This window comes from Haliotis cracherodii, unplaced genomic scaffold, assembly GCF_022045235.1.
Source record: "Haliotis cracherodii isolate W230 unplaced genomic scaffold, xgHalCrac1.p SCAF_11, whole genome shotgun sequence".
NCBI classification, from domain to species: domain Eukaryota; kingdom Metazoa; phylum Mollusca; class Gastropoda; order Lepetellida; family Haliotidae; genus Haliotis; species Haliotis cracherodii.
This window is the reverse complement of record NW_027266266.1, coordinates 40,105,578-40,128,884: the sequence shown is the minus strand read 5'-3', so window position 1 is coordinate 40,128,884 and position 23,307 is coordinate 40,105,578. Positions and strand designations below refer to the sequence as shown.

At 39.3% G+C, this 23,307-nt stretch overlaps 1 protein-coding gene across 1 annotated transcript in view; it reads right to left on the bottom strand.

Moving 5' to 3' along the window:
- Nucleotides 1–2,794: 2,794 nt before the first annotated feature.
- LOC139455097 (uncharacterized) overlaps nucleotides 2,795–23,307 on the bottom strand; it is a 48,968-nt gene continuing 28,455 nt past the window's right edge. The window contains exons 8-13 of the mRNA XM_071236667.1: nucleotides 17,162–17,303; nucleotides 13,148–13,231; nucleotides 7,516–7,612; nucleotides 5,883–5,998; nucleotides 4,134–4,297; nucleotides 2,795–3,639 (exon numbers count right to left, since the gene is read on the bottom strand). Of these exons, the coding sequence (XP_071092768.1) occupies nucleotides 3,504–3,639; nucleotides 4,134–4,297; nucleotides 5,883–5,998; nucleotides 7,516–7,612; nucleotides 13,148–13,231; nucleotides 17,162–17,303 (739 nt within the window). The 3' untranslated portion in view covers nucleotides 2,795–3,503. The remainder of the gene's footprint in view (nucleotides 3,640–4,133; nucleotides 4,298–5,882; nucleotides 5,999–7,515; nucleotides 7,613–13,147; nucleotides 13,232–17,161; nucleotides 17,304–23,307) is intronic.

Here is a 23,307-nt window from a genome sequence, read left to right as displayed (position 1 = left end):
ACAAACCCGACTTTCTGCATTATGGGCGAACGTTTTAAACAATAGGCTAACCCACCACCCCACTATTTCAGTAAATAATGGTACATATACCACTCGAAAGAAGTTACTGCTTGTCGCAAGAAGCGACTAACGAGATCAGGAGGTAAGACTCCCTGACTTGGTTGATGCATGTCATCGATCCCAATTGCTTGGATCGATGCTCATGATATCAATCACTGGATTGTCTGGTCCAGACTTGATTATTTACAGACTGCCGTCATATAGCTGGAATATTGCTGAGAGCGGCGTTAAGCAACAAACAAACCAAACAAACCAAAAGAAAGTTAAAGAATACCTGATGTTTTCAAAAGACTGAAGTTAATCGGTCATGGCCATGATAGTTCTTTTAACTTCTTTTGATATGCTGAACATGGAAACATAGACAACATTGGACAGTTGGAGCTATAAGATGAGTTTATCTGTGGAGCATGAGATGTGCACATTTGGATGATGACAATGATGAAGGCGTGTCCATGTTATACTGACAGCCGATGAGACAAAACGTCCATATGCACAATTCACACAACAACTGAAGAAATGTAGCATTTCCGGTTCACATTGTGTCAAGTAAACAATCAATTGAAAGAATTAAGATACAGACTGTAGTCAACATGAACATGCAGACAAAACTTGTCAAGAAGAAAGTAGCATTAAGGACAACATGACACAGCTGTTGATGTCTCTGTGCACTGGCCATGACAGTCTTGCACAGAATCATGTCAGCATTGATGCAAGTCCTACAGTGTTTCAAAATCATTTGTTTATCTTATTTTATAGATTTTCAATAAATATCAAACCTTAGTTACATTGTTAATGCAAAGGATACTACTGGTGTAAAGTCTGAAAGTATACCCACTTTCAAAGTATACCTGGGTAGATTCTGGAATCTAACCGGGTATACTGTGAGGGGGGTAGTAGATTTTGGCAGCTTACATCAAGAGTAATCTCACCCACCCCCCAATATTCTGCATCTAGAATGTCTGAAGTTGGAAAGGAGTTAGGGTTTCTTACCTTGTGTATGTGCAAGACGTCTGGGTAGCAAGATACTACTTGTTGCACAACTGATTATGGATAGTTGATAGTGAAAAGGACGACAGCCAAAATACAGGATTTATAAATATGATAAAATAGAGGAAGGGTTAAAATTATGTTAATATTAATATATTAAAAATATTAAAAGTGTCATCAGGTTTGATTCGTGGCCAGTTCATTAAAGCTATCAACATTCAAACAACATATTTCTTGCAATAAATAACACATGCTCTGCTTTCAGAAACATATACTTAAACGGTCTTGGTCAAGTAATAAGACTTGCTATTAGTGCAAGAAGCACAGACAGATCACACTGGTTCCATTATTGACAGCATCTTGATTTGGAATTCAAAGAAACATTAAAATAATTTTTGTTTGAAAACTCAGCAGTTTTGCTCATTTACATATGTAGGTGTGTTTGAGCACTTTGAGCATGATGTTTTATGTGGAAGTTAGCGTATTATTAGAATTCTTAATATTATTTCATTTTTTGGCTACTAACTAGTTTGAATTTGTTTCAGATCAGATCACGATGTAGATTGAAAAAAGGATGTTGTCCAAAATATGTTGATGTTTCCTGTGAGTGGTCATGACCATAATGCATATTCAGTAGGTCATCATCGTCTTTAGCTGTCTCACTGTGTGGGGTTTGTTAGATCCAACAAAATCACATTTTACTTTATCTAAGACTGTGTATTTTGCACAAATCATTTCAGCTTTTAACAACTATTTTTTATCGCCGTAAGTAACCATCCTTTTCCACTAGCATGCATCACCAATCTAAGTTTGTGTTCCCAAAATGGGAAATGAATGTGTCATGCACTGCAGAGCATGAAGCCCTTGAATTGTATCGTGTCACTGTGTCATCATGTCATTGTCATTATGTCATCTTCCTTGTGTCATGTCATTGTGTCATCTTCCTTCTGTCATGTCATTGTGTCATCTTCCTTGTGTCATGTCATTGTCATTATGTCATCTTCCTTGTGTCATGTCATTGTCATCTTCCTTGTGTCATGTCATTGTCATTGTGTCATCTTCCTTGTGTCATGTCATTGTCATTGTGTCATCTTCCTTGTGTCATGTCATTGTCATTGTGTCATCTTCCTTGTGTCATGTCATTGTCATTGTCATCTTCCTTGTGTCATGTCATTGTGTCATCTTCCTTGTGTCATGTAATGTCATCGTGTCATCTTTATTGTGTCATGTCATCTTCCTTTTGTCATCATGTCATTGTGTCTTCTTCCTTGTGTCATGTAATGTCATCGTGTCATCTTCCTTGTGTCATCATGTCATTGTGTCATCTTCCTTGTGTCATATAATGTCATCGTGTCATCTTTATTGTTTCATCATGGCATCTTTATTGTGTCATGTCCTTGTGTCATCCTTATTGTGTCATCATGTCATTGTGTCATCTTCCTTGTGTCATGTAATGTCATCTTCATTGTGTCATCATGTCATTGTGTCATTTTTATTGTGTCATCATGTCATCTTCCTTGTGTCATCTTGTCATTGTGTTATCTTCCTTGTGTCATGTAATGTCATCGCGTCATCTTCCTTGTGTCATGTAATGTCATTGTGTCATCTTAATTGTGTCATCATGTCATTGTCATCTTCCTTGTGTCATGTCATTGTGTCATATTCAATATGTCATGTCATTGTGTCATCTTCATTGTGTCATGTAATGTCATCGTTGTCACCTTTATTGTGTCATCATGTCATTGTGTCATCTTCAATGCGTCATGTCATTGTGTCATCTTCATTGTGTCATCATGTCATTGTCATTGTGTCATGTCATTGTCATTGTATCATCGTCATGTTGACATCGTCATCGTGCATGTATTCTGATTCCTAGGTATAAGAGATTTTCCTTTCGATGCCTCATTACTTGGCACACAACATGGTACAAGGGTCATGTTTGGGGATGTCACAACAAATGTCAAATAGAAAGCAAAACTCATCCTGAAACTTCTAGCATATATTGAATGTTCATTGTATGTCTGTTGAGATGTCTTGATACACTCATCCAGGTCTCTTTCCATGCACCAGACAATACAAGGGAGACAATCCACACGACAAGTTTCACAAGCCGTTTGATCAGGCAGTTGATGAAACCAATGACTTGTCATTATCACAGACAACACAGTTGGTTTGTTAAATAAATAAATAAATATATATCCTTGGATGACAAGCACAAGACAAAGAGAGATCGATCAGCTTCCAACTTGAGGTTTTCACAGTTCTCCAGTCAAGTGCATCATCCACACAGTATTGCAGTTCTCATACAAACATGTCAACTTGAACTTGAACATAGTATCACACTTGTGTAGCTGTAGGCATTTACATACAATACTTCTCAGTCCTCGCACAGACTCGTCATGTCATCATCACCATTGCTGTAGTATGAAGGTCAAGGTCAACAACAACTTTCAAGGTCATCCAAGTGACTTCAACATTTTCTTCACAGGAGGATTAACATTGACTCCATGAAACTTCCACTCCAACGCACAGAAGTCCGCACACTCAATCTTTTCTCTCTGAAATTCAGGCAACTCGGCTGTGTCCTCAGTTCTGGAATAAAACAAGGACATATTGTTATTTTAAACTACAATATTTTTTTTATAATAATGTTGTTACCATTGTTCATTTGATCACTTTTGACCACCTCAATGATGGATAGAGCGTCTGTCCGGAGAGCGGATGGTCAGTGGTTTGATTCCTGTCCATGTCATACCCAAAGACATTAAGAGATGGTACATGTTGTTACCCTGCCTGGCTCTCAGCATTAAGGGGATACAACAAGGAGTGGTCGGCTCAGAGTCTGTATACTGTGTCCGTTATGTTTCTAGATTTATCAGCACCATACGCGTGCTCGTGGGTTTCACCAAAGTAGTAAACGCCAATGACCTGCATAAGTTCAGGCTTTCCTTCTAGCAGAGATGCTGTGATATGACTGGTCAAAGAGTACTGGTCAAAGTGGTGTTAAACCCAATTCACTCACTCACTGTTATGAAATACGACTCAGCTTGTCGAGATGAAAAGGAAACCTCTGAAGGACTACTCACACAAACTTGGGGTACAGAATCCTCTCAGCGAAGGCAGCAACTCCACAGAACAGCTGGTAGTCGATGCGTGTCTCTTCATCAATCTCCAGCAGCTGACACACCTCTGCCACCTCCTCCTTGCTGATGGTGTTGACCAGCACATCCTTCAGGGCCTTCTCTATGTCCTGCAGATACACAGGGAAACACAGTGTATATATCCTGTACAACACACAGGGAAACACAGTGTATATGTCCTGTACAACACACAGGGGAATACATTGTATATGTCCTGTACAACACACAGGGAAATACATTGCATATGTCCTGTACAACACACAGGGAAATAATTGTATATGTCCTGTACAACACACAGGGGAATACATGTACATGTCCTGTACAACACACAGGGGAATTCATTGTATATGTCCTGTACAACACACAGGGAAATAATTGTATATGTCCTGTACAACACACAGGGGAATACATGTACATGTCCTGTACAACACACAGGGGAATACATGTACATTGTATATATCCTGTACAACACACGGGGGAATACATGTACATGTCCTGTACAACACACAGGGGAATTCATTGTATATGTCCTGTACAACACACAGGGAAATAATTGTATATGTCCTGTACAACACACAGGGGAATACATGTACATGTCCTGTACAACACACAGGGGAATACATTGTATATGTCCTGTACAACACACAGGGAAATAATTGTATATGTCCTGTACAACACACAGGGAAATAATTGTATATATCCTGTACAACACACAGGGGAATACATGTACATGTCCTGTACAACACACAGGGGAATTCATTGTATATGTCCTGTACAACACACAGGGAAATAATTGTATATGTCCTGTACAACACACAGGGGAATACATGTACATGTCCTGTACAACACACAGGGGAATACATGTACATTGTATATATCCTGTACAACACACAGGGGAATAAATGTACATTGTATATGTCCTGTACAACACACAGGGGAATACATGTACATTGTATATATCCTGTACAACACACAGGGGAATACATTGTATATATCCTGTACAACACACAGGGGAATACATTGTATATGTCCTGTACAACACACAGGGGAATACATGTACATTGTATATATCCTGTACAACACACAGGGGAATACATGTACATTGTATATATCCTGTACAACACACAGGGGAATACATGTACATTGTATATATCCTGTACAACACACAGGGGAATACATTGTATATGTCCTGTACAACACACAGGGGAATACATGTACATTGTATATGTCCTGTACAACATACAGGGGAATACATTGTATATATCCTGTACAATACACAGGGAAACACAATGTATATGTCCTATACAAGACACAGGGAAACACAGTGTATATGTCATGCACAACACACAGGGAAACAAATACTTTCTGCTTATATACATGTCCTAAGTTCCTAAAAATACATAATGCCAAACAATCGACAGTTTTTAGGTGGTTTCTAATTAACATTTTAGAAACTAGCATCAGTGAAGACAATGTTGACTTAAGGATTTCAACTTCTCTTTCCTTTCATGTGATGTTTTTTTGTAGAGATGCTAGTACTTTCATCAAACAAGACTGAAACATTGCATCGACAGAATAAAACAGTTGACATACAGACCTCAAGTCTGTCTTCAGTTTCTAGGTAGCACAGGGGACTGGTGGTGTCATCACTTCAATATAACTCTCTATGTACCTGGGAATAAAATATGCACTCACTTTAAAGGGTATGACGCCTGTCTTGTCTCTGTTCTTGGAGTGTATTTTCTGGTAGAGTATATGCCGTCTGGATGACACGACACAGTAGGTCCGCAGGTAGTCCTGTGGGGTCATCTCTGGGAAACAGAAACAACACTGTCACTTGGCTGCACTTTGTGGGTCCTCCTTGTGTTGTTTCATATTACTTTAAGTGCAGGCTTTCCTTGAGACCATTTGCAGATTTTTCTTTGTTTTGAAATATGTCAAGGTCAGTATGACAAAACGTACAACCAGGCTTGACTAGAGACTGATTCAAATTAAGCATATCAACAATTCTAAACATACCAAACATTTATTGAGGGTAGATTCTAATGACCTGAATTAATGTTAAAACAATGCTAGAGACTTGATTTGACCAGAGCACCTATTCCTATTCCTCATTGTGCCAAGTTGACCATGTACCTAATGTTGGTGCCATGTTTACCATCTACCCTTGGTGCCATGTTTACAATCTATCATTGGCACAATGTTTACCATCTACCATTGGTGCCATTTTTATCATCTATCTTTTGTGCCATGTTTACCATCTACCATTGGCACTGTTTACAATCTACCATTGGCACCATGTTTGCCATCTACCATTGGCACCATGTTTGCCATCTACCATTGGCACCATGTTTGCCATCTACCATTGGCATCATATTTGCCATCTACCATTGGTGCCATGTTTACCATCTATCTTTTTTGCAATGTTTACCATCTACCATTGGAGCCATGTTTACCATCTACCACTGGCTTCAATTTTACCATCTATCTTTTTTGCAATGTTTACCATCTACCATCAATGCCATTTTTACCATCTACTACTGGCACCATGTTTACAATCTACCATTGGCACCATGTTTACCATCTATCTTTTGTGCCATGTTTACCATCTACCATTGGCACCATGTTTACAATCTACCATTGGCACCATGTTTACCATCTATCTTTTGTGCCATGTTTACCATTTACCATTGGCACAATGTTTACCATCTAGAATTAGTGCAGCATTTACCATTGGCACCATGTTTACCATCTAGAATTGGTGCAGCATTTACCATCTACCATTGGCACCATGTTTGCCATCTATCTTTTGTGTCATCTTTACCATCTACCATTGGCACCATGTTTACCATCTACCATTGGCACCATGTTTACCATCTATCTTTTGTGCCATGTTTACCATCTACCATTGGCACAATGTTTACAATCTACCATTGGCACAATGTTCACCATCTACCATTGGCACCATGTTTACAATCTACCATTGGCACCATGTTTACAATCTACCATTGGCACCATGTTTACCATCTACCATTGGCACAATGTTTAAAATCTACCATTGGCACCATGTTTACCATCTACCATTGGCACCATGTTTACCATCTACCATTGGCACCATGTTTACCATCTACCACTTAAACCATGTTTAAGATATACCACTTAAACCATGTTTAAGATTTACCACTTAAACCATGTTTACCATCTACCATTGGTGCCATGTGTCCCATCTACCACCATGTTTTCCATCTACCATTGGCGCTATTACCAACATAAATCCTGACAAATGTCACTTTACTGGCTGTCCTGGTGATAGCTTGTGTTCACTTACTCTCAAGCACCTTCATGTCCATTGGCAGGGTGAACCGACTGGACTGTTGGGACAGAGCTAGACGGCCGGTCAGCCATGAACTCATCCGCACACGGTTCTGCAAGGGAGGCAACTCTAGGTAAGAATTACGTTCTACACATGGTACATCAATATCGTCTCACAAACTCTATATCTTCATAGATCTCATATTATTTTACATGTTTAATACTTTCTCAAAAATCTCTTAAATTAGATATTTACTTATTGAAAATTCATTAATTGAAAGATAGGCTCTTCTTATGGATTAGATTTGTGTGTTTTTGAAATTGCAAATAATGCTTACTTTAGAATATGAAAGAAAGTATACTGAATGGCAAAAATAACCATATTCATCATATTTAGATTTACTTACAAACACAATAAGCAAAACTCAAAATGTGTACCAGTGTTTAATAGACCTGTGCAGCTGTAAATAGACCGTACAGACTTTAAGAGTTTTTCAATTTATCATTTTTAAAAAAAAATTTAACAAGCAATTTGTGTTTTTCACAATTTGTGTTTGGAAAGAATGGAAAATTTGAGATGGGACTTTTCTTTTTACCAAACTACAGAATGAAACAGCACTTGCCAAGTCTTTCTTTAAAGTGGTTTGTCAAAGTACGACGTTGAACAGTCTTAGAGACTGTAAAAACTGTTAATTTATTATTAATTACCGAATTCTATGTAATAAGCGCCCAGGTCGCTCTCAAATTAGAAATAGGGGGCTTTTATTAGAATATTATTTTGTTGGGAAAAAAACAAAGTTGAAAGATAAATTTCGTGGTTAATGCTGACAGTCTGAAATGTTTATATACGACAGATACATTTTACTAGAATTTAATTGCCCATAATTAAGGGTGCATGTAACACACGAGTGATTATTATACACGAATAAATAAGTCTTGTGTACATTGATCAATCGGAAGGGGTGCTAATTAGGATTGTTCACTAGCCAATATATTAGCAAATATCACCGAGGGCACTTATTAGAGCGGGGCGCTTATTACGTCGAACACGGTAATCCATAATAACTATTAATTTTCAGCTATCAAAAAAAAATAATTAAATTATATCAGTTTTTTTTGCCTTTGAGTATACATGTACAACAACATAATTCACTGTTTTTCTAATTCAGTGCTGTAAAATTACAATTGTTACATGTGTTCGTAATGATGGTGTTAAGATATATACATACATTGTTGCTGATAAAGATAGATAAATATATTAATGCTGATATATACATTGTAGGTATATATATATATACAGTGTTGTAGTGACCACTTCACAGTGAGTGTTGACAACACTAACAACATCATGAAAATATAATTGACATCCCCATCGATCCCGTCAATCGATAACCAAATCAATAGCTCTGGTTCAGCAGTGAGATGATGGGCGCAGTGTTGCAACAACTAGTCTGTTCCAACGATGTGCATCACACAAGGTTGCTAGGTGTCGTCATCGGTAACACCAGTGATATGAACAACATTAAGTGTCGTCGATATACACCTTGTTTCATCACAACGCTCAATGATATACTTTGTGTCATCATTGATATACCTTGTGTCATCACAACGTTCATTGATATACATTGTGTCGTCACAACGTTCATTATTTATAGGAGGTTAACATGTGAAAGTGATATTGAAGCTATAAAATTGTCAGAAAGCATCATAATAAACACACAATGCCATTTAGAAAGTGGTCAAATGTAACAAATGTTATATTTGGGATAACACTTTCTTGGTAAAGTACAGATTCTTGTACGTTTTGGGGTTGAGTCCCGTCCAAGATTCGAACCCACGCCACCAGAGTCAGGCACCTAAAACGCCAGCACACAAAGTCAGCGATCTAACCTACTCGGCCACCGGCGGTGTGGGTTCGAATCCCAGATGGGACTCAACCCCAAAATGTATGAGAATCTATAAATTACCAAGAAAGCGTTATCCCAAATATAACATGTGTGACAAGCATCCTAATGTATTGCTGGCTGAAGAAAGTGTGGGAGGCTGTGACACTGAAGTGGTTTATATTGGACATGAGTGTCACATGAACAACGTCTATTACACTGTCGTAGGAGTCCTGGAGGAGATCCATGTCAGACAAGTCTGACACACTGTCTGATGTCTGGCGGGGAGAAATCAACGTATTACCTCACACACAATATACAGAAACATCTGATGATGTGATGATGTGATGATCACAACACTGATAACCCTTGGCAGTGGGACATCCCAGAATGCATCATATTTCCGACAATTTTCTTATTTGATGTTTCAAAGATTTATTCCAGCTTTTCCACACAAAGTCGGTCAAAATAAAAAAATAAATAAATAGCGATGCCAATCATTTACTTATTTATATGAAAGTCATTCTGATGGAGTTAAAATTGCAGCTGGCTTCTTGAATCACTGATAGTGATGTAGACATGAACTTATATATGACATTTATATTGCATAAGAGGGTCTATATCACTAGCTGGAGACAAAATAAAAATAAATATTTTTATGTTTAATTTATTTCTTTTCCAGCTGTTTTTCACTAGGGGTGGTGGGTCCGTGAAATGAAAAAAAATAAAAAAATGTATAGCCTCGGAGTGGAGCAGTGCCTTTCAATGACTATGTTCCATCTACAATCATGGACCAGTGTGTTCCAGCGTTCACAAACTCGCCCTGATGGCCCACATAACTCCCAATACCCTGCATCAACCACAAGAACTTCATATATCAATTTATATCATAATGATAGGCACATTGTGTTTCCAGTCGCCTAAGGCACTGTGATTCGCTGTGCAGAGTTGTGTCCCCTGGGCACACCAGAAACCTACGATTGTGTATTTGAATCCCGGTTCGCCCTGATTATGTTTCTAGGTTTGTCAGCACCATACTTGTGGGTATCATCAAGTGGTAAACGTCTGAGACCTGCATCACTTCGGGCTTTCCTCCCACATGAAGCTAACACGGCGGTATATAAATGGAATACTGTAAAAAGCTGTGTTAAACCCAACTCGCTCTCTCACTCGTCCTACTATATAATATCGCTTGTGACATGACCAGTGTCCAGTCCAGCCATGGGTGCATCATGACATCCCCTATGGTTGAGTCCCCACCTCCAAGTGGCAATACAGCTCAAATAGTAACACTGGATGTTACTTACGTACTACTGTGTTTGCCACATTAAGCGCCCACTCTGATAAGCAGCCCCCTGGTCAACTTCGGGACCAATCTGTCAGTAATCTTTAAGAGCCCAAAAATTGACATGACAAGCAGTACCCATCTTTTTTCCAGTAAACACAGCCGTGTGAAAAGGGTATGTAGGTGAGGTGAAATTGGGTTTAACGTCGCGTCCAAGATTATTGCACTTATATAGCGACGTGCATGTACGTGTATGTGTTTGTGTGGCTGCTTAATCTAGTCCGGACTGATGCCGATTTATAGTGCTAGCTCACTGAGATGCCATGCCGCAGTTTAACATGAATACCCCACTCAGACACAGTATACTGACTCCGAGCCGACCAGTCCTTGTTTTAGCCCCTTAATGCCGAGCGCCAGACAGGGTAACAACAAGTACCATCTTTTAACGTCATTTGGTATGACGCTGCCGGGGATCAAACCCCGGGCCTTCCGCTCTCCGGGCGGACGCTCTACCACTAGACCACGGAGGCGGTCGAAAAGGGTATGTAACTGCCTTGTACGGAAGCCTTTTAGGGCCATTTGTTTTTTTATTTTGTTTTAAATTTCAAGATACTAAGTTGAAATTTCAAGATAGTATCAACTTCTGTATCTTGAAATTTCAACTGAGTTTCTTGAAATTTCAAGATAGTATTGAAATTTAAAAAAACAAACACATGGCCCTAAAAGGCTTACGTAGCCTTGTTACTATTTTCGAAATGTTTAAGTTTCATGGATGCTTTAATAAATCTATCCTCTACCACTCAAATCTCTGACAACAAATGTTTAAATATGTGTTTAAATAAGATTTCCAAACACTCCCACTGTCAATTTACAAAGCGTGGAGGATGGAGGATACGGTAAGTCTGACATCAGCTTTAGAGTAATGTCCCTTTACAGTTGTATGCCACAATGGTCACCCATGAGACGAAAGATTTAAACATACAAATGCTGAACAAGAGAAGGTGTTATGATCAACATACATGCCGGTCAGCTGAAAAAGTGGACACTTAGTATACCCTGTATTAGCTAAAAACATCAGGTCACAGACAAAATAGAATAGGACAGAATAGCTTCCCCAGACTGACACCAACATAGAAGCACTTCATTGTTACATAAACTATGTTACATGTCTGGTTACACTATGTTACAGGAGATCATAAAAATATAGCAATCCACAGGTTTCTGACTTTGTCATTAAATCTTTTTTTTATAAATTGCAAACTGCTAAGAACCATCTCAGATAGTGAGTTATAAATAGAGTAACGTGATTCTCTTGTTCACCTGATGCTCTTTTACCCTCATTTAATAGGCCAAATTGTAAAGAATTTTAAAATATCTAAAAAAATTCATGATGTCATTGTGAGGACATTGGTGATGTAAAACTAAACATTCCGTAGTTTGACTTGTTCAGTAACTATTAACTGTCATAATGAAATGTAGCAGGGTAAATGTTTGCCCTGAATTAAAAACAAGATGACTGTCTCCGTGGTCCAGCGTCTGCCTGTAGAGCAGAATATTGGTGATTCGATCCCCAGCCATGTCATACAAAAAAATATTAAGAGATAATACTGCTGACATTTTTAATCTGACTAACATGGCCGCTATGCTGCAGACAGGATACTATTTCTGTTTATTATAAGTAAGAGTTAAAGTCACCACTCATTCAACAATAACAGCTTCATAAGGACATATATGCTTTTTGTGCTTTCAAGACAAAATAAACTGAAGTTAGAACAGCAGAAGACGTTTGACAATTTAGGGGGTCAACTATGTTTTACAATTCCAGTTTGAAAGGAGAGGCCCAATACAGAAAAAAAAACAAGAAAAAAATCAACAGTGCCACCATGCCGCATTGAGAATCAGCTGACGAATGTGTGAGCGGTTCTTAAAGGTACTATTTCCAGAACTTTCAGAAGGGACATCGAAAATGTTTGACGGAAAGGCATAAAACATGAATATCGGAGACTGGACTCAGAAGTTAAGGGAACTGCCCATTTTCATTGTTTTAGTATAACAACAGTGTGCTTCTGTGTTTAGTTAGTTAGTAAGTTAGTTAGTTAGTTAGTTAGTTAGTTAGTTAGTTCCGCACTCAGCAATATTCCAGCTATATGACAGTCGGTGCTACTGTGTGGTCACAGAAATAATTGCTCAATTCTTAACTGATACAGATGAACAAGAATACATTTATTTTAACATATTTACATTTTAAAAGAATCTCAAGATTGTATGACACAGTCAGATGCCTGAACAACAAACAAGAAACTAGTGGGAAGTTTCATACAGTAGAGGTAGATTAGCACAGCAAATACGAACATGACACACAAGAAAGCAAAATGGAGCTTATTTCAAGAGGCTATGCTATAAAAAGTAGAAAAAGGCTTTAAGATCAATAATCAATAATCAACACTATATGAAACAAGCACCATACAACACTGCTGTACCTTAGATAGAGCATCATCACTCATGCTGTCTGCATCAAAGTCAAACTCCTTGCGATGATCGCGCATTTCCTGCATCAACAGCTCCTACACATGCAAACACATGCACATGCATTGAAACAAACATCAGTGCTGTCAATCACCCTAGTGTGGGAGAACGCATGTCAGCGGGGAAATCAACAAGAAACATCGCCATTGCCAAACATTGAATCATTTCTAAATATCCCCTTTGTAAAATCTGTATAAAAATGTGGAAACAAATTTGAAAAGTTCTAGTACCGTATATGACTGTGGATAAGTTGATCTCAGAGTTAAGCTACGGTATAAACGTGATGCTTGTTATCTGTATCAAAATGGTATTTTCAGAACATAAGCCGGACCACCAACCTATCTGCATCTTTCCGTCATCATCAAATCCATATTAAATTATGCAACATACAAGACAAATATACATGGTAATCTTAATCCCCGTATATAATAATGCCTAGCAGAACAAGAAATACAATAGAAATCATAAATCATCATGTCTGGAAATGTTTAATAGCAAATTTCACATTTTCATTGACCAACAAGGTAGATAAAATTTTATGGATAACAACTTCTGTAATACTGCAAAAAGCAACGTTTCGGTATCGATTTATACCGAAACGTCCCATTTTACAGTATCAAAGAAGTTGTTATCCATAAAATTGTGTCTACCTTGTCATCTGTCAACTTAGAACGGCAGTCGTTCTCCTTATCATGGTTGCAGTGACATATCACTTTTCTGTCATCGAGAATCCTCAGTCTCTCACTGCCAAGTATATTATAAAGTATATTTACAACGTATATAGTGCATATATCTGTGCATGCTCATGGCGTTTCTTGCCCCGATCAGAGGTCCGTATATTTTGCATTCCAGAACTTCCCAGCTACATGTGAAATATGCCTATCAAACAATTCATTGACCATGTTTTCGTTCACCACAAGTGATACGATTGGGTTTTCACTGGGCACAATACACAAAATAACTATCATACTCAAATACGCCAATAAAAAATAGAAAAATAATGTCATGAAAGGGTAACCTTTACATAGACCGCCCGCCTTTTACTGAACCATTTTTCTCAAGATCTGGCTTATCTACAGTCATGTACGGTATTACACTGCAACTTACGGATGTCATGTAAATTTCATGCAAGAATCAATTAAAATACTACGCTACGCCTTTCAGTAACAAGCAGTCAATGTCACTGATCAATGTCACTGCTCACACCATGCATATTTCTACTAAATCAATCCTAATGCATATTATATGCAATTACTAAACTCCATGCTGTTTACTAATGTGTTGTTTTCGTACTGAAATATTGTGACAGCCTTTATTTTCTATATCACCACAAACTCTCCCAATCTATCATCATAAACACTACCTCCAGTCAACGAACTGAAGTGCATCACAAGACTGAAACCTGTATAGTTTATTTAGGCTAAAAAAAAAAATAGTCTTGGTTCTCAGGCACCGCCTGCATTATCAGAAAGTATGCCGCACCTTTCGTTTATATTTCCATTTTTAAAAAACAACAAAAAAGTCCATAAATATTCCAAACTCAACAGTAGTCAAATACTGTTTTCCGGTATTATACTCATCAAGGAATACATTTATGTAGGAAGGCCCTTTCCCAGGTTGATTGTACACAATCGTTTATTTGGTTACATAATAGTTTGAATACCAAAAAAAACACAAAAAAAACCAATGCCTGCCCGCACTAAATTTTCAAAAGCCATTGCCTGAGAACCAATTCTGTTATTTTTAAAGCCTTAGAGACTGATGTATTCTGCTTGTTTAAATCAATGAATTCAGTAGAAAGGGATCATTGATTAAATGATAACAACACTCGTAAATGCAGATACTCATTGAAGCACACTAAACATGTTGACGTGACCTAAAGCTTGCATAATTATGCTTTTCAGGTGACAGATATTTTCAATCATTTCTCAAATTGCCTGTTTAAGACATAAGTGTTTACTAAACTGAGCATGAGTGAGTTTTGTTTGTTTGTTATTTAACACAGCACTCAGCAATATTCTAGCTATATGACAGCGGTCTGTAAACATTCGAGTCTGGACCAGACAATCCAGTGATTGACACCATGAGCATCGATCAAATTGGCACACGATGACATGCATCAACCAAGTCGGCAAGCCTGACCACCTGATCCTGCTAGTCGCCTCTTACAACTAGCATGGGTTGCTGAACATCAATTCTACAACGGATCTTCAAGGGCAGAACAATGAGTGAAGTAGGAGATAAACCTACTGTGTTTTGCAATTTGAGGTTTTCCCATTCTAGAATTGAAACCTTATTATTTTCCAACTGAGCATATAGCTTGAGCTTTAAACCTGTTGTTAACACTACACATTCAATATTCCAGCTATTATACAAAGGCTTGTAAATACAGTCCCGTTAATCCAACATGGTTGGTTGTATATGATTATGTCGGATAAACGAAATTAAGTAGTATCAACGTTCATGATCGAAAATAGGACAAGTACAGGAAAGATAACGATACAAACAAAATTGAGTTAATCTAAGCATGTGATGAATCCTGTTTTCTTTAACTAAAGCATTGTTTATTGTTAAGCAAGTTTATCTCTGCAGCCGTTGTAATATGCAGCTACCAGCCGACTCGTCTCGCATCAAAACACGGGCTGTGTACTCATGGTCAGATGACCACGGAGTACACTGATCACTGTGTCGGATTAACAAGACTGATTTCGGTAATTTGTTGCAAATTAGGTGTGTCGGCATTAGAATGCGAGACTGTTGTATTAACGGGCCTAAATAGCACTAATCGGTTCCCATCATTTGTGTCGGATAAAGCCGATTGTGTCGGATTAACGAGACTTGACTGTAATCAAGTCTGGACCAGACAAACCAATGGTTGATACCATGAGCAGCAAGCCACATCTTCAGGGTACAATGACATGCAATGAACAATGTCACAGAGCTAAACACCAAGCCATGATAGCCCCTCTCATGACAAGAATGGTTGGTTCTTGGAGGTAATACACCTAGGTTAATGGGATGTTTGACAAAGGAAGGGTCTGGATCTCTTTCGACCGCCTCCGTGGTCTAGTGGTAGAGCGTCCGCCCGGAGAGCGGAAGGTCCGGCGTTCGATCCCCGGCCGCGTCATACCAAAAGACGTTAAAAGATGGTACTTGTTGTTACCCTGTCTGGCGCTCAGCATTAATGGGCTTAAACAAGGGCTGGTCGGCTCGGAGTCAGTATACTGTGTCTGAGTGGGGTATTCATGTTAAACTGCGGCATGGCATCTCAGTGAGCTAGCACTATAAATCGGCATCAGTCCGGACTAGTACACACACAAACACATACACGTGCATGCACGTCGCTCTATAAGTGCAATAATCTTGGACGCGACGTTAAACCCAATTTCACCTCACCTCACCTGGATCTCTTTCAGACCAAAGGGTGTGCAGTAAGGTGTCTTGCTGGTTGGGTGAGTTTTATGGATTGTGAAGGTAACAAGGGACAGTCTGAAACATCTATCTTTGGAATCTCCATGCAAATTCTTGTATGTTTCAGGTAATACTAGCCCGTGAAGATCCGGAGTAGAATTGGTCTTTATCAACCCATGCTTGCTGTAAAAGGTGACTATGCTTATTGTAAGAGGCGACAGAATCGGGTGGTCAGGCTCAATGACTTGGTGGATGCATGTCATCGATTCCAATTGCGTGGATCGATGTTCATGGTGTCAATCACTGGATTGTCTTGTCCAGACTTGATTATTTACAGACTGCCGTCATATAGCTGGAATATTGCTGAATGCGGCGTTAAACAACAAACAAATAAACAAACAAAACAGGTAATGCTACCACTACAACCTCAGTCAGTTGACAGAACTTAACTAGGTGCTTTCTGACAGAAGAGTTCACAGGTTCTGCTGACTGGTATCGAGTATGCACCTGAAGGAGATAGTGTTATATTAGTACCACTGACAAGGGTGAGGACTTACATTGAGATCAGACCGGAGGAACTCCGCCTCGATCAGCTGGCGCCGCGCTCGATCTGCCCTCTGTTCCCGTAGCTTGTCCTGCTTGTTGGAAGAAGGAAGATCTGGTACCTTGCTGTCAGCCTGGGGGCTGTCAGAGTCAGTTCTGAAATGTACAACAATGCAGTGAAATGTACAACACTACACTGAAATGTACAACACTATACTGAAATGTACTACACTACACTGAAATGTACAACACTACACTGAAATGTACAACACTATACTGAAATGTACAACACTATACTAAAATGTACAACAATACACTGGAATGTACAAAACAACACAATACTGGAATTCACAAGCATAAACCCAAATGTACAAGTTCTGAAATATACAAGAAAAGACTGAAATATACACCGAAATGTACAACATACACTGAAATATACAACAATATATTGAAATACACAATAAAAAACACAATATTCTGAAACATATGACCAAATACTATTCTGAAAAATACAACATGCTGAAAAAAAAAATGAAACATAAGTGCAGAACTTGATTGCATAAACTGCTTTTGACATTTTCACAAATACAGCCATTGCACACAAAACGGAAAATACTACATGTTGGGCTCTTTGTGAAAATATTGTCCATTTCAACTTGAGAGCTGACCTAGTGTAATGTGCGTCTGTTCCCAGCGAGTGACATGCACAGTCCACATGAAAGACAGACACCTTTAATGATGGTTGTAAATCCTAGCGCTGGATTGGTGCCAAACAGTTGCAATTCAAACAGTAGTGTAAAATGATATTTCTCCTAAAAGTTTGACAATACTCTATTCACTGTCACACTTGGAGCCAAAGCTGATGATTGTTGGGGGACTTGGCGCTCTGTTCAGCACAAACACCAGGTCTGTTTAGGCTTCAACAACAATACTTAACCTTTTGTGGACATGCACCCTCACAAACTGTCAATAACAGATTAATGTTTGCTATAAAGAGTGCCAGATACTCAATAATACTCCTAATAGCTGTTCAAATAACCGTTTTCTCTAGTGATCAATACAACCGGGTATATTTGTACAATATAACACTAATACATGTATACAGAGCACATACTGCCCCTTCATTCACTCACAGTATTTATTGTGCACACAGGCTATGGACTTGGCTGGATCTGTTCACATCCCTGGTAATATCTCAGTTCACCTCCCTGGTAATATCTCAGTTCACCTCCCTGGTAATATCTCAGTTCACCTCCCTGGTAATATCTCTGTTCACCATCCTGGTAAAATCTCAGTTCACCTCCCTGGTAATATCTCAGTTCACCTCCCTGGTATAATACCAGTTCACCATCCTGGTAATATCTCAGTTCACCTCCCTGGTAATATCTCTGTTCACCTCCCTGGTAATATCTCAGTTCACCTCCCTGGTAATATCTCTGTTCACCATCCTGGTAATATCTCAGTTCACCTCCCTGGTAATATCTCAGTTCACCTCCCTGGTAATATCTCAGTTCACCATCCTGGTAATATCTCTGTTCACCATCCTGGTAATATCTCAGTTCACCTCCCTGGTAATATCTCAGTTCACATCCCTGGTAATATATCAGTTCACCATCCTGGTAACATCTCTGTTCACCTCCTTGGTAATATCTCAGTTCACATCCCTGGTAAATATATCAGTTCACAATCCTGGCAATATCTCAGTTCACATCCCTTGTAAATATCTCAGTTCACCATCCTGGTAATATCTCATTTCACCATCCTGGTAACATCACCAACTGCTTGTGAATTTCCCATCAATCCTATCCCTCCATCTTACACCCACCTTCTCCCATTAAGCTTCCTCTTGCCTGCCTCTTCTTCCCACTCCGGGTTACTGTAGTTAAAACTCACTGGTTGCAAAGACCACCCAACAGAATAATAATGAAAGTCACCCAGCAGGCACTACATTGTAAGTGAGTGGGTGAGTTTGGCTTAAAGCTGCTTTGGACAGTACTTGAGTTATACCACAGTGCATCAGCTTAATGTGGGAGGAAAGCCCGTAATGATGCAGGTCTCCGACGTTTACCATTCTGGTGAAATCCACTAACACAGGTATGGTGCTGACAAACCTAGAATGAGGGGTTTGATGTGCATTCTGTGTATGCACAAACATATGGAAACCATGCAGGGAGAAACATAATATTACATTTCGAGGGACATACAAAAAAAACATTGTTCCAAAATCTTGATAAGAAACATAAAGGTCCTGTAAGTAAATAAATGATCAAATCTTACAGTACAGTCAACTACACTAAGTCATTACTTTACAGGACATCTATGAAGACCTGGGTTAGGATTGGTCTTCAGCAACCTATGCGTGCTGCAAGAGGTGACAAATGGAATCGGGTGGTCTGGCTCACTGACTTGGTTGATGCATGTTATTGTGTCCCATTTTTGTGGATCGATGCTCATGATGTCAAACCACTGTATGGACTGCCTGGTCCAGACTCCATTATTTACAGACCCCTGTAATATACCTGGAATAATGCTGAGTGCAGCGTTAAACAACAGGTTCTGGAAATTAATAATTGAGGGTCCCCTGAACCCCTTGTGTTTCAAAAAAAGTAAAAGTCTCCTAGAATCATAATCAGGTCGATTCCGGATTCAAACCCATGATCATAGTTTCCTGCATGGAACCAAGGGACACAACAGTGCACAACAGATTGCAGGACCTGAGACAACTGAGCCACCCGTACCCCTGACCCGACGACACAATCAGGGTTCCAGCATGACATTAGTTAAGCCTTAAGCCTTCCACAAACATAATAAGCCCTGTTGTTTGAAAAGCTGTGAAAATATTTGTAACCTCCCTATCTTGTTCTAGAATTATCTTTTATCCTTTGGGAAACCAGCTTGAGCCAATCTGAAGTTCAAACAAATGCTGCAGTTATTAAGGCAATATATTGCAATTGGTTGGTCTTGGTCGTATATGACTGACAGAAATTGTTAATTTTGCCACAGATGAACTAAGACACTGAGACTTTGTGTACTTTTAGCTGAAACAACTGACATGGTTGGTTGCATATGGTTATGTCGGATTAACCAGTATGTTGGATAAACGAAATCAGGTAGTATCAACAATAGATAAAGATACAAACACATAATAAAAAAATGAAAAATGAAATATTCATATTGTTATGTTACATTGTTAGCGGAATATGTTTTCTAATCATGCAATCTCTCAAGCTCAACACAAAACAACTGTTACGGACTGTGTGACTTATTCAAAATAATTTAAAAAGCATAGTCTGGAATGGAAGTCAACAGTTTGAAACAGGTACCGCAAAGCTTAAGAAAGCTGTTTTCTTGGTGGCTAACATTGACCTCCTGTTAGTCATTTCATTGGTCGGTCATAGTTCGCAAAAGGTTGTTCTGACCTGACCTGTAATGGGATGCCCTCGGCAATAGCGCGTCTTGTATCTGATTTTAATGAGATTGAGGTAATCTAAGCATGTGATTAATCCTGTTTTCTTTACTTAACACATTAATTGTTTATTGTTAAGCAAGTTTATCTCTGCAGCCGTTGTAATATGCAGCTACCAGCCGACTCATCTCGCATCAAAAGACAGACTGTGTATTCGCGGACAGATGACCAAGGAGTACACTGATCACTGTGTCCCCATCATTTGTGTTGGATAAAGCCGATTGTCGGATTGACGAGACTAGACTGTATTGGGTAGCTAGGGGTTACGGGTATCATAGTTGTGTTTTGTACATTAAGTTTGCAGTGTTTCTCTGACTGTTTTCAGTCAACTAACATTTTAATAATGTTTGTATGATTATGTCAAATACAATTTTCAAGTGTATATTTTATTTCCCTGGCAGTTTAATATAAACAATATTATATAAGCTATCTTCTTTGTAATGATACCATTTCGCTGAGTGAGTGAGTTAATGCTGCTAAACAATGCAGTCATATGTCTGGCTGACACACCCTGATTCTCGCCAGTAATGAGCCAAACAAAAAATATATGTTTGAAGATATAGATGTACTATATATGCTATAAACATCACATTAACACAACAAAACATGATATCAAGGACAGATGGCCATCAGGTGGACATGCACAATGAAGACTGATATCAAAGACAGATGACCGTCAGATGGACATGCACAATGAAGACTGATATCAAAGACAGAGGACTGTCAGATGGACATGCACAATAAAGACTGATATAGAGGACAGAGGACTGTCAGATGGACATGCACAATGAAGACTGATATCGAGGACAGAGGACCGTCAGATGGACATGCACAATGAAGACTAATATTGAGGACAGAGGACCGTCAGATGGACATGCACAATGAAGACTGATATCGAGGACAGAGGACTGTCAGATGGACATGCACCATGAAGACTGATATCAAAGACAGAGTACCGTCAGATGGACATGCACAATGAATACTGATATCGAGGACAGAGGACCGTCAGATGGACATGCACAATGAAGACTGATATCAAAGACAGAGGACCGTCAGATGGACATGCACAATGAAGACTGATATCAAAGACAGAGGACCATCAGATGGACATGCACAATGAAGACTGATATCGAGGACAGAGGACCGTCAGATGGACATGCACAATGAAGACTGATATCAAAGACAGAGGACCGTCAGATGGACATGCACAATGAAGACTGATTTCAAGGACAAATAACCGTCAGTTGGACATGCACAAAGAAGCATGATTTCACATCATCATTTCATCAGTAGTTTGATTTAATGCCCAATGGAATCTGTTTCAGCAGATAATTGAGACCGATTATTCTCTGGCACTGACATTTTGAATCACTGACAGAAAGGCCCGTTGCCCACAAATACATACCTTAGTAACAGAGTTGTCAGTTACAAATATGGTCCTTTCTGTCCATATCCAAGTTCAGCAATAATCACTTAGAAAATAATAAAAATACCACAGCAAACATAAGACTGGTCTGAGGTCCTGACTGTTCATAGACCTGTGGTTGACATCATATCAGTAGCCTGCAGTTGGCAGTGTCCACAACCCGAGGAAAACGCTGCCATAATCCAGCATCCAACTGTGACCTTGGTGATCCCCTTATCTCCATAACTACGCCATATGGGAGACGTACAGCAGCGGATTGGCCACAAAGAAATCGACAAGTGTCAATATCTTCTGTATTTCTGGATTGCCGGGCTGTTTGATGTCAAGTTTCATATTTCCTGCAAGTTTTTTTGTGTGTGTTGTTTCCACTCTTCAGAAAGTCACCATGAACGGAAACTCTTGCTGGTAACAAACACAGCAACCTAAATATGTTCATTACCCACCCCTCAACAACAGTTGATGATGCTGTGAGTGAGTGAGTGAGTGAGTGAGTGAGAGTGAAAATGGGTGCTAGAATGAGTTTTTTGTTTGTTGTTTAACGTTGCACTCAGCAATATTCCAGCTCTATGACGGTGGTCTGTAAATAATTGGATCATGAGCATTGGAATACAATGACATGCATCAACCAAGTCAGTGAGCCTGACTACCCGATCCTGATAGTCGCCTCTTACGACAAGCATAGTCGCCTTTTACGGCAAGCATGGGTTGCTGAAGACCTGTTCTACCACAGATCTTCACAGGTCTGTATGAATGAGTGAGTGACTGGACGTGTAAGCGTGTGGGCATGCAGGTGTGTGGGCGTGCTGGTGTGTGGGCATGCGGGTGAATGAGTGAGTGACTGGGCGTGTAAGTGTGTGGGCATGAAGGTGTGTGGGCGTGCTGGTGTGTGGGCATGCGGGTGAATGAGTGAGTGACTGGGCGTGTAAGCGTGTGGGCATGAAGGTGTGTGGGCGTGCTGGTGTGTGGGCATGCGGGTGAATGAGTGAGCGAGCTTGATGTGGAAGGCTTGATATAATCATTACTAAAATGGTGTAACCCATGAGCATAATTCCTATTCGACCAAGGTCACAACTGGGACAAATCTGGATATGAAACCTATGACAGGCAGATCCTTGCCTAGCAAAGGGAAACAATTCTGCACAGTTAATTTCAGGCTTTTCAGATAAACTATACAGAGGCACAAAATATGTTATTTTATTTTATGGAATTTTATGTCAATAAGCTGGGAGCCAAAAACCAGATAAAAATAAGCTGAAACCCTCTAAATA